We start from the raw sequence: 12,762 nt of genomic DNA, 5'->3' as shown, positions 1-12,762 counted from the left end.
CCAATATCGTACCAGATCGCGGCGGGCGACACCTACTAAATCATCTCCACCACCAAGCCGCAGAACACGCAGTACCAGCATGGAGCGCGTGAACCCCAAACTGGTGCCCACCAACCTCGACATCGGCATCACGGTCATGTTCCCTATCTTCTGCCAGTGCCCGGCCGCCGCCGACAACGCCACCGCGCTCATCACCACCAAGCTTCAGCAATACACGTCACTCGATGACGTTTCTGCGGACGCGCTTTTGCGCCTCACCCGCCCGATGGAGTGGGAGAGGACAACTAAGCCGGCTATGGCGCACCAACCGTTAAGCACGATCTGGCTAGGCACGACGCCGAAGGGGGCAAGCACCTCGCAGAGGCAGCTGAGTAGTGGGACGCGCATGCCAGCCTGTAGAGGAGGAGCATCGAAGAATGGTGCTCACAAGTTGTTCGATGAAATGCCCTCAAGCAACTGGAGGTCACCAGGCCGCTTCCTCGACGTCAATATATGCCTGATCAAGTGCTACATGCAGCAGCTGTTCGTGGGGCTGCAGCACTGCCATGAGCGGGGCATCCTTCACCAGGACATCAAGGGCTCCAATCTGCTGATCGACTACCCCGACATGCTCGGTGACTTCGGCCTCAACAACTACGGCGCTGGGCACCGACAACCGCTCACCAGCCGCGTCGTCACGCTCTGGTACCGCACACCTGTGCTGCTGCTGAACTCCACCAGCTACGGCGTCGGCTTCGACCTCTGGAGCGCGGGTTGCCTCAACGAGATCTTCTTCGGCAAGCCCCTCATGCCCGGCAGTGGCGAGATGTACCAGCTACTGAAGATCTTCAAGCTGTGCGGGTCACCTCCGGATATGGTCGAACTCCAACAGCACATCAACAATGGTCACGCGGTTCTAGGTGCCCACCGTGTGTTCGAGGAATTGTCATCACATGTTATTGCCACCTGCAACAATGGTGTTGGCTCGACGATGCAAGACCTGGCACATGCTATCGGTAATACTGAAGTGTGGCCAATACCATGGCCATCTTTCAGTTTCTCTCCAATTGGATTGGCTCCACTATTAGCATTGGAATCAATTGCAGTGGTAGGTGGAAGGTGCGTGCTTCAGAAGAGTGCAAAATTCAAAATTATCTATAGGCTGAGTAGTGTGTTGGCTTGGTTTGTTGGTTCTGGTGACCAGGAACTTAGATGGTTGTCTAGTTATCTATTCATGCATTATGGTAATTCCTGGAAGTTAGTTGTGTATGATGGCCAAGGGCACATATTGGTGACAATGTTGAGCTCAATTTCTATTCGAGAAGTGGGTTCCTTTAGATGTGTGCTGAAATTCATATGGGTCCTATTCTGGTCGTGGGTGTCCTAGACTTCATGATGGTACTATCCATGAGTCTAAAACAGTGTGATACAAAATCATCTCGCAGAGTGGAGAAAAGGGAGATTTCTAAAATTACAGATGCAACAATCATGCTTTTAGAAGAAATGAAGGCACATGGTATTAAGTTGAAAGGAGAAACCTACCATTGTCTACTGAATGCACTTGCAACAACAAGGCAAACTGATCAAGCTTATGTCGTATTTAGTGGTACGAGTGTTGCTGGGCTTGTGCACAGAGATTCTGTTCAATTCAGGCCAATACCATGGTTTTTCTTCAGATTGTGTAGTGAGGTTGGTTACAGGTCCTATAATTGGACTGAGCGAATATCTGAACCCACAGAACAACTCATGATGGTGTTGTCATCTCTAGCTTGGTCAGGTACTCAGACAGTTACCACACTAAAATTACAAGATCAAATTCAGCAGCAAGACATTATGGTGCTCATTGACTCTGGATCTTCTCATACTTTTATCAGTGACAAATTGCGACCAATGTTATCGGGTGTGGAACCTCTGGTTAACCCAATCACAGTTCAACTGGCTATTAGACAAGTTATTCCTTGCCATTACCATTTGCCTTTAGCCAAGTGGAGTATGTCGGGCTGTCACTTTTCAGCAGACCTGAAGTTCTTGCTAATACCTTCATTTGGTCAAGTTATTACTTGCAATTATCAGGTGCCTTCAGCTGAGTGGACCATGCCTGTTCGCAGTTTTTCAGTGGATCTCACGTTTTTACTCTTACCCTTGTTTGATCTGGTCGTGGGCATGGACAGGCTGCAACGATATAGTCCTATGCCAGTGAACTGGTCTAACAAATGGATGATCATTCCCTATCAAGGAGCAACTAGGTGTTTACAAGGTGTTCACCCTTCTGTTCCCACAGGAGCAATAGTGGAGCTGTGGTTACTCTCGGCCACCTCCCAGCAGAACCGTTTCCCTGACAGCAAGATGCCAACAATCAATACTCAGGTGCAGGATATTCCTTCCCAGTTTTTGGATATTTTTGAGGATCCAGTTGGGTTGCCTCCAAGCAGGCCGGGTGATCACAATATCCCTCTGTTACTCGGTGCACATATGTTTACTGTGTGCCTCTATCAGTACACACCGGCTCTCAAAGATCATGATACGCAAGCACAAGAGTTGTTGACTCAATTGGCCATCGTCTCAGCATATCCCAATTCACCTTTCACTATGCAGTTGGTACATGGTCCAAGTGATCTGGTCAGGGATGGATGCTTCGCATGCAACTTGGGAGGACGCCGAAGCGCAGAAGAATCGCTTCCCATCAGCGACCGCTTGGGGACAAGCGGCGTTCGAAGAAGGGGGGAATGTCAGCATCAGCCCTTCGATAGAGCAGGTCTTGCCGGTTGTGGCACAGGAGCAGTTGAACGCTGAGTTGGATGATGGGCCAGAAGAGCAAGCTGATGATGGGCCGAGAAGGGGCGTTCGTCAAAGGAAAATGAACCCACGAATGCACAAGCAGAGACTGGAGTATATATATATTAGGAATGTGTTGTGGTAGAGGGTATGAAATGTAATAACCTAAACTTCCACTTGTTTCCAGCCGTCACGGCGCTACCAGCTCTCTGCCATATCTCTCTGTTCCTCTGTATCTTCCTCTTCTCTCATACATCTCCACTAGTAATCTGTTAACAAATTTCCGTGCTTAAATTTAGCCCAGACCTGCTAGCCTGTTTTGTTGGCTAGATTCTCATCATCGTTTCCTTGTATATTTTTGCATATTGCAGTTTTGTAGGCTAGCAGCTGCGACCGTCTTCTCCTATTACTATCTGAAGCTCTGAACTTGGAAGATAACTCTCTCAGCCTTAGCGGTCTGGTGCTGACCGGTAACCGCCGCGCCTGGGATTCTGAGCTGTGGGTGATGTTCTTGTACTTTCTTTATTGATGGCGAATGCAGAAGGTTCTTGCCTCGTGAGATGTCCAAACTGTCTCGACATTCTCCCAGAACCGCACAACGTTATAGTCTACAAGTGCGGCGGATGTGGCACCATCCTTCGTGGTAATTTTGTTTGGTAGTCCGCTGAGAAATAAAGTTTATCATTTGTTTGCTCATAGTTTCTGAAGTACCCTCGTTGTGCTTTTGCAGCTAAAATCTGTGCTAGCAATGGCCAACACATGGCTGCAAAACAAGGTCGCCAAGACTCTGACAGTTATTCGGTCGCTACAGCTGTGAGCAATGGGGCGCCTCCTCGAAATAAAGAGCGAGGCTCAGAGAGCTCCTTCAATGTTGATGCTCCTAGCTTCGAGCATGGCAACAATAGGACAGGGAAGGGTGAAAATGGTGATGATGTGCTGGCTAGGCAGAATGCTATGGTGGTTCACCATGCTGAGAGCAAGGAAAACCACACTGTGGAATAACCTACAGAGAATAGGGTGAAAATGGTGATAATGTGCTGGCTAGGCAGAATGCTATGGTGGTTCACCATGCTGAGAGCAAGGAAAACCACACTGTGGAACAACCTACAGAGAATTCAAAGACCTTCCGAGTAGTAAGTGGACGTGATGATATAGAACAACTCTAATAACAAAATGGTTTCTTTTGAGAACAGCAAAGCAGTCGCGGCCGTCAGTATGCAAGATCCTGAGCAGAAGGAAGCAGGCAGAGTCAGAGCTGAACATGCAACTAACAAGAAGGGTTATCTTGTGAGGGTACTATCTTGGTCCTGTGATCTTCAATAGTCACGACTCACGAGACTCGACTGATTTCCATTGTGCACGGACTTCTCTGCAGCCGAAAAGTTTTAGAGCCAGTGAGATTGTATTTGATTTCCATTTGTCATGAGACTCGTCAAACAAAAGGCAATTGAGATTATATTTGAAATATTTTGATGATTATAAGGATTTTTGGGTTGACCGGAAGTAGCCTCTACTCTCTACTCTTATAATACACCAGTTTTCATCGTCGTAGTGCGTCAGGAGATGGATGGTGCAGGAGATTAACAACATTTTGGTTGTTGGTAAATAATTTGAGTTAGGATCGATGATAATAAATCTCTTGTGTATTTTTATGTAATCGTTGTATACTCATATTTTATAAAATATTGGTATTGTTTATTTTTTTACTAGTGATGGTACAATCTTATATATCTTTTAAAGTATATAAATCTTAACTTTTAGTTACGCTAACAAAATTATAGAATAATAATTAGTGTTTTGGTATATCAAATTATTTTATTATATTGATTTCGTAACAACATATATAATATTAGTGTTACAGTAATATTTTAACACATGGATTTTATATATCATAGATACTATTTTTTTTCTCGTAGTAACGTAGGAGCATGAAACTAATATAAATATATGGAAAATGCTGATGGATCCTTATTAATTTCGCGAGAGAAGATATGCGTGGGCGGATGGAAAGACATGTGCAGCCCATCAGTTGGTCTGCGGCGGCGGCTCGTGGCGGTGGTGGTCACCATTGCCGCCATCCTCTTCCTCTGCTTTTGCTTTGTGCTGCTGTTTCTTCTTGAAAAGCTTGCGATCCAGGTGCTGCTTGAATGTGCGCGGCGTGAACCTTGCGGGGTGGCCTTCCGTGACAAGCTCCGGCAGCGGGTGCAGCAGCACGGAGTCTGGTGGCGGCTCGCAGAAGACGACCCAGGAGATGCGCACGGCCTCCCGGTTGACGAGGCCGCGGTGGAGGACGCTGGTGTAGCGGCCGTTGCTGAGGATCTCCAGGGCGTCCCCCACGTGGACGATGATGGTGCCCGGCTCGTGGCGCGCCGTCACCCAGCGGGCGCCGTGGAGCACCTGCAGGCCCGGCACGCCGTTGTGGAGGATGAAGGAGAGGGCGCTGACGTCCGTGTGGGCCTCCACGCCGACGGCCAGCTCCGGCTGCGGGCACCTCGGGTAGTAGTTGATCTTGAGCTGCAGGAGGAGGTCGTCGTCAGCTGCTGTCCTGGTGGTGGTGGTGGTGAGCGCCTTCTCTAGCGCGTCGCCACGGTCTGTGCCAAGGAGGCCCATGGAGAGGATGGCGAGCAGCGTGGAGGCCAGGTCCCGCGTTCGGCGGCCGAAGTCGCGGGTGGCGGCGATGTAGTCGGGCGGGTACGCAGGCCAGAGCGCGTGGTCGGCGAGCCCGTCGGGGTGCACAAGGTGGAAGAGGTAGTCCTCCCACTCGCGCTGCCCGCAGGTGTTGGTGGCGAGGCGGCTGCCGTAGCCCTGCAGGCGGCCGGCGGCGGGGTCGTTGGCGTAGGCCTCCTTGTCCTGGACGGGGAGGGCGAAGAAGGCGGTTCCTGCGGCGCGCAGGCGGTCCATGAGCTCGGCGGGGATGCCGTGGCCGGCGATGTGCATGACGCCCCAGTCGGCGGCGGCGGCACGCACGGCCTCCACGCATTCGTCCCGCTGCTGCTGCTGGCTGCTGCTGTCGAGGAACGGGGAGATGTCGACGACGGGGATCCTCGGCGCGGTGTGGTCGTTGGCATGGGTGCGCGCCAGGTCGAAGGCATCCCCGAGGCCGGCTCGCTCGTCGGCGGGGCGGACGTACTCGGGCGGGATGGCGGAGAGGCCGCTGAGGCTCAGAGCCTCCACGCGTGCCGCCGGCAGCTGCAGCAGCGGCGACGACTCCATGTCTCTGCTTGCTTTAAGATGGATGGATCGTCGTCGAGATGGATGCATCTCTGCTAGGAGCTTCTCGAGATGTATATATATTGCTGTACATACAATACAAGCCTGTTGTTGTTAGCTACTTAGCTGCCTGCCATTCGTCTTGACTGGTGGTTGCGATCGCGACGACAGGCATAGGCATTGCATGGAGGAGCCAGCTACCACCCGAACACGTGCCAAGGGAAAAAAATTTGGTGCAGCACTGCTGCAAACCAGAGTGTTTGCAGCCCCTCACAAAAAAGAGGATAGACCCCACCCGCAGCAACAATAATACAACTAAAACGTTATCTGCTGGACCTGCAGGTGGGGTCTATCCTCCTTTTTGTGAGGGGCTGCAAACCACTCTGGTTTGCAGCAGTGCTGCACCAAATTTTTTTCCGTGCCAAGCGCCACCCAATCCGACGGTCACCTGCTGGTATATGTGGCCAGCGGCGGCGGGCGAGACCATTCCGTGGCACCTTGGGATTAGCTTGATGCTTGGCAGGATTATTGTTGATCACTGGAATCAGCCATGGGTCACTCAAATCAATACATGTGTACGTTAATTCTATACTAGTTAGATGTCCGTACGTCGTTAGGTAGATCTTATTTAAATAGAATAGTTATTCAAACACTTGCATTCCTCAAATAAATAGATCTAAGGTACCGTTTAGTTTGGGGTGACTAAAGTTTAGTCACTTTTAGTCCCTAAAGAATTAAATATGGTGACTAAAGTGTTGTGACTAAACTTTAATTCTTTAGTCACCAAGGGATGGCTAAAAGGGATTAAAGTAGGATTTTTACCTTATTTGCCCTCTTCACTTTCTTTTTGCAGCAAATATCCACTAATTAATATGGACAACATAGTCATTATTTACATCAATTAATGCTCTTTAGTCTGGTTTAGTCACTGAAACCAACGAGGTACTTTAGCGATTAAACTAAAGTTTAATCTAGTGACTAAAGTAACAAACAGGGTGAAGTAAAATAAGCGTGTATTCCTCAAACAAATAAAATATAACAAATAAGATCATCAATAACTAAATTCAGCCGTATATGATCTAAATATTTTTTCAATGTTTTTTCTCTATCGGCAATAACTAAATTCAGAAGAAACCATAATTTTTAACAAATTGATTTAACATTAATTTCATTTATAGCAAACTATTATCATGGCATTCTTTAACAAAGAATTAATCGTGTGCTTCAGTTTACAAGAGGTACAATATACTCATCAAACACTCATAAACAAACAAATATTGAATTTTTAAATATAAAAACGAAAAAAGGAGGTCACGTGATAACAAACGCCGAGATTCTCCCACAGCTTCTCGGCACAACGCTTCCCACGCAAGCCGCAATACAATGGTAGGAAAGAATCAGCCAAAGCACCGCGTGTCCGCGTCCGTAGAAAAGTGGTCCACACCTGTGACCCTTCGACTGATTTTTTTTTCATTTTAGGACCCTTTTGCAGAGAAATTTCACATTTAGATTCTTGTAGGAACAATTCTTAAATTTAGACTCTTTGCTCAGCGTCATGAGCCATGGCACCAAAGTAACACGTTTCAGCGTCACAGATCTTGGCGCCGAGGTGTTGGCCCCGATGACGTAGATGGATCGAGCTGGCAGCTCACGTGGTCTAGTTTTGTGTTAGACCTTGGCGCCGAGGTCTAGGTCTGTGATATAGATCTTCGTAAATGGTGCGCTTGCTGGTGATGCTGTTGTCGCTTACGGAAACTACGTCCCCCTAACCATTGAGCAGCAACAGCATCAACAAGCAACAGTCGCAGAGGCCAAGGGCAGCCAGCAGCAGCAGCCGGAGGAGGCTAGCAGCGACGGCGGGGGCGATAATCCTGGCATCCCAGCTACTACCGCCTGTGGCGAGAAGCGCCGCCGGCACGTACGTTCGACTTGCAGCTCACGCTGCCGGAGAAGTCCAGCGAGGAGACAAGGACGATCTCCAGGTGCAGGAGCAATACGACAACATCGTCCTCGCTCTCGATGAGATTTTCTCCAAGATCACGTTGAATACTCAGAAATCTATATTTCCAGTTCCTGGATACAAAGGCGGAGCACGGATAAGAGAGAACTAGGATCACGTTCACATGAAGGAAGAACTAGCAGCAAATGGGGACAGGCAAGAAGGATCCTTGTTGCTAATTGCTATGTAGCGACATTTTTTCCCTTCTAGAGAGAACTATTTAGCTAGTTCTTGTGAGTATCCTTCGCTACATCTATTTACCCTACTGTCGGAAGGGGAAACCAGAAAGAATCACACTTTTCATCTATTTACCCTTCTTGTGAACTTACGTTGCTACATCTATTTACCCTATTGTCTGAAGGAGAAACCAGAAACATGGAAGGACCTGAAATCTCAAGATAAAATACAGTCGTATGTGGGAAAAGGGTGCTAATTAGTGAACATCACTTCAAATTCTTACCATTGTAATGCCAGGAAACACGAAGCTAGGAAGATTTTCATCTATTGCCACAGTAAGAGCATCTCCCAGAGTGTGGCTTAAAATAATGCCTTAAAAATTAAAAAGAGGCTTGATTTAAAGTATTTAGGACACACAAAACAAATTAAGCTCCAACAGAGAAGCCCTATACCGAAATATAGTTGATCTATTCCCACCGAATTATTTCCGCCATGTTTTTCTACTTATTTATCTCCGTTTCGCGTGTCATATTTTCCTCCCTCTTTGCTATTTCGCGGCCCATAACTTTGTTTCCTGGCTTCATCATCGCCAAACGCAGTAGCCGCCCTCTACATCAGTACACCTGACGCAGCCGCCACCCTAAGCACCTGACGCGACTTGGTTCATCTAGAGGTGAGACCACTCTCATCCATCTGTTGTTTTGATATTTCCTAGATCACAGAGTCGTACGTATGATAATTGAAGATGAACGTGATGCTAATCGTGTATACAAGTCATATGACAAGAGAGATGCCGAGACAGAACATGTGGTTTCACGAACACGGGCATCAAATTTTACATCATTTGTTGACAAGCATGAAGAAATATAGGATTCTCGCATTCATCATCAACTCCAACAAGACTTAGTTGAACATTTATGGGACTGACGAGGGTAGATGAACCAGCAACAGTAGTGAACCCACATCTTATTAGAACAAATAAGATAGAAAAGTTGCAGATTATTAGAACAAATAAGATAGAAAAGTTGCAGCTTATTAGAACAAATAAGATAGAAAAGTTGTTGGTATGCGGACTACAAAAATAGAGTACTCAAGGATTTAAAGCAGCATTTAGCCTAGTTATTGGTATGTGGACTATGATGAAGTATGCCCAAAACGGCGAGCTAAGATCTCATGTTTCATAAACTTGAAGTATTATTTTGCCTCGTTGTCCATTGTACTTGTGTCAGTTTCCATTATCTTTTTGTCAAACTGGTCTTGCTCAAGCTCAAAGAATCTATCATCATGGTCCTTCTTATCTTTCTCTGTTTCCTGTCGTGCTTCTCTCATTTTTTAACTTCTTCAATTAAAGGATCAAATTCATTGTCATCCCGCTCTCTCGCTCGTACATTTTCCTTCTCAGCTTTCCTTCCCGGTGGTCTTTCAGTATTGAGGTGACCCTGCTCATTAGTATTCTGTGACTCCAGATTTGTGTTAGCCATCTTGGATTCTCTATAAGATGACCACTTTGGCTCGTGTCTAAGAATGATCCACGCATGGAACATAGAAAAAACCTTTTTTGCAATTTATGAAACATTTCTTTCGCTTCGCCAATCTACAAAATAGATATAGTAAACACTTGTGAAACTTTGACATAATGTGAACAAGTCGAACTTAGAATTTACCTTATCATTCATTGTCTTTCCACTTTCATTCTTCCTTTCTATGGCATTGTAGTAACTCTGGAAAAGACCAACTTCCTTCTGAATTATACCCCATCTGTGCCGCAAGGATGACCAATTGTGATCTAACTCAAATTCTCTATTAGCGTGAAAGTAGTTCTCAACTCTTTCCCAAAATTTGCCATCTTTTTGATCCCATCCAGTAATAGGATCTTTACTAATGTTAACATAGGCTAAAACTAATAATTTATCTTCTTCCTCAACAAAATTATTTGATCTGCCCTTTTGTTTTGGTTGTGAGTTCACAATAGATGAGTCTGATAGATTATGATCAACTTCCACATTATCCTCCGAGTCAAAAACATCTATCACTTCCTGGTTGAGCAGATTTGTGAAGTAATTGCCCTGGGAGGGCATTGTACTGCCAAAAAAATAAGTAAATTAGAGAAAACCATAACACCAATGTTCTGTGCATATAGAAACTAGAAATGCCCCCGCTGATGGAACAAACTAAAAACAAAACTACAAGTCACTTGTTGTTATAATCGACTTAATTGATAGGAATCAATGGTGAAACAAATTTATTTGATTAGATCCAAAATGAAATGAAAAATTAATTCACTAGTACCCTCTTGGGCTCAATAAAAAAATTGTTGCTCAGGTCAAACGATAAAATAATTTGCTAATACTCTCCATTCGTCATGATTACATCTTGGAGGGAGTGCTATAGGAGCAGGTGGAGAGGTTTCTTGGGCATATGCTTCGTCCCAACTCTGGTATGTAGAACTTTTTTTGCAGGATCTCCTCTATGTACATTAGATAGTACACGAGGAAGCCAAGAGATGCATACCTATAATTGGACACCATCCAGTTGCGAGCACCCATGCCAGACATCGATTGATAAGATGCAGGAGTTACATATGATTTTGGCTATGCAGCGGCGTCCATGACCATGGGACTAGCACAAGAAACTTGACGAGAAGCATATCGGGCTCCTTGAATCACACCTACGACTGCTTCCAGCGAAGACCTACGGCCCGTCAGCGCCATCCTTCCATCCATCGGCAGCTGCGACAGTGACTGGGGCGCGGGCGACAGCGGCGGTGGGGAAAAGACTTCTGGGGAACGCTCGGTTTGTTGGGATGATGAGATAGGGCAGGCCGAGAGGTGAGTATATCTAGGACAGAGGAAGGATTGCCCTATTTAATTTGACGAAAAATATAAAATAGGGCAATTGTTGGATCTATTTTCTGAGAAATGTGCCCTATAATGTAAGATACTACACCTATTTAGGGCACTGTTGGAGATGCTCTAAGTGGAGGCATCTTAGTCCTCAGCCCAGTCAGTTGAGTCGTGTTGTTTATATAAGTATTATCATCAGTGGGAGAAGCACCTGTATCACAAAACCAAACCCTTACCGGCATAACTGAAAGGGAAATAGGCTTACACCTTTTCCTAAATGATTTTGGTGGTTGAATTGACCAACACAAACAACTGGACTAACTAGTTTGCTCTAGATTATAAGTTCTACAGGTGTCAAAGGTTCAACACAAACCAATAAAAAGTCCAAGAAAGGGTTCAAATAAAAAGAGCAAAAGACAACCAAATGTTGCCCTGGTCTGGCGCACCGGACTGTCGGGTGCACCAGGGAGATCAACTCCAAACTACCACCTTCGGGAATTCTGGGAGCCACTCCACTATAATTCACCGGACTGTCCGGTGTAGCACCGGACTGTCCGGTGTGCCAAGCGGAGCAACGACTACCTGTGCCAACGACCGTCTGCAATAGCTACAGTGAACAGTGAACAGTGCGCGACTGCGCGCGCAGAGTCAGAGCAGGCGCAGAAGGCGCACCGGACACTGAACAGTGACTGTCCAGTGCACCACCGGACTGTCTAGTGGCCCACATGTCAGAAGCTCCAACGGTCGAACCCTAACGGTTGGGTGACGTGGCTAGCGCACCGGACTGTCCGGTGCGCCATACGACAGCAGCCTTCCCCAACGGTCATTTTGGTGGTTGGGGCTATAAATACCCCCCAACCACCACACTTCAATGCATCCAAGTTTTCAGCCATCAAACCTCATACAAGAGCTCTAGACTTCATTCCAAGACACAAAAAAAGAGATCAAATCCTCTCCCAAGTCCGGAATCACTCCAAACAAATTAGTGACTAGAGAGAGACTTTTGTGTTCTTTTGAGCTCTTGCGTTTGGATCGCTTTTCTTCTTCCTCCTTTCTTGTTCTCAAGATCATTGTAATCAAAGCAAGAGACACCAAGTTGTGGTGGTCCTTGTAGTGGACTAAGTGTCCCGTTTGATTGAAGAGAAAAGCTCACTCGGTATAAGTGACTGTTTGAGAGAGGGAAAGGGTTGAAAGAGACCCGATATTTATGACCACCTCAACGGGGAGTAGGTTTGCAAGAACCGAACCTCGGTAAAACAAATCACCATGTCATCCGCTCTTATTCGCTCGTGATTTGTTTTCGCCCTCTCTTTCGGACTCGATTATATTTCTAACGCTAACCCCGGCTTGTAGTTGTGCTTAAACTTTATAAATTTCAGATTTGCCTATTCACCCCCTAGGCTACTTTCAATTGGTATCAGAGCCCAGTACTTCATTAAGAGCCTAACCGCTCGAAGTGATGTTGGGAGCTCACGCCAAGAAGGAGATGGTGACCGGCGAAAAGCCTGCCACAAGCCACGGGAAGGCTCCATCAGGAGAGTCCGGCAACAAAAGGGAGGAATCACCTCCCCGCGTCAAGTCGCACCGGAGTGGCGACAAGAAGAAGAAGATGAAGAAGGTGGTCTACTATGAGACCGACTCTTCGTCGCCTTCCACCTCCGGCTTCGATGCGCCGTCTGTCACTTCTAAGTGCCATGAGCGCAAGAAGTTTAGTAAGATCCCCTTACGTTATCCTCGCATTTCCAAACGCACCCCTTTACTTTCCGTCCCACTAGGCAA

At 46.7% G+C, this 12,762-nt stretch overlaps 2 protein-coding genes across 2 annotated transcripts; one reads left to right on the top strand and one right to left on the bottom strand.

Moving 5' to 3' along the window:
• Positions 1-5: 5 nt before the first annotated feature.
• On the top strand, positions 6-4,236 carry LOC111589308 (uncharacterized). Its single transcript, XM_023300130.2, has 3 exons — positions 6-2,911; positions 3,126-3,397; positions 3,485-4,236. Exon 1 carries the CDS (start codon positions 80-82, stop codon positions 1,364-1,366), a length of 1,287 nt encoding a protein of 428 aa, XP_023155898.2. The 5' UTR covers positions 6-79; the 3' UTR covers positions 1,367-2,911; positions 3,126-3,397; positions 3,485-4,236.
• A 220-nt stretch (positions 4,237-4,456) lies between these two features.
• On the bottom strand, positions 4,457-5,999 carry LOC100127010 (anthocyaninless 2). The gene has a single exon (NM_001112604.2). The coding sequence runs from the start codon at positions 5,965-5,967 to the stop codon at positions 4,780-4,782; it is 1,188 nt and encodes a 395-aa protein (NP_001106074.1). The 5' UTR covers positions 5,968-5,999; the 3' UTR covers positions 4,457-4,779.
• Between the last annotated feature and the right edge of the window lie 6,763 nt (positions 6,000-12,762).

Source organism: Zea mays, chromosome 5, assembly GCF_902167145.1.
Source record: "Zea mays cultivar B73 chromosome 5, Zm-B73-REFERENCE-NAM-5.0, whole genome shotgun sequence".
NCBI classification, from domain to species: domain Eukaryota; kingdom Viridiplantae; phylum Streptophyta; class Magnoliopsida; order Poales; family Poaceae; genus Zea; species Zea mays.
This window is presented reverse-complemented; position numbering and strand designations above follow the sequence as displayed.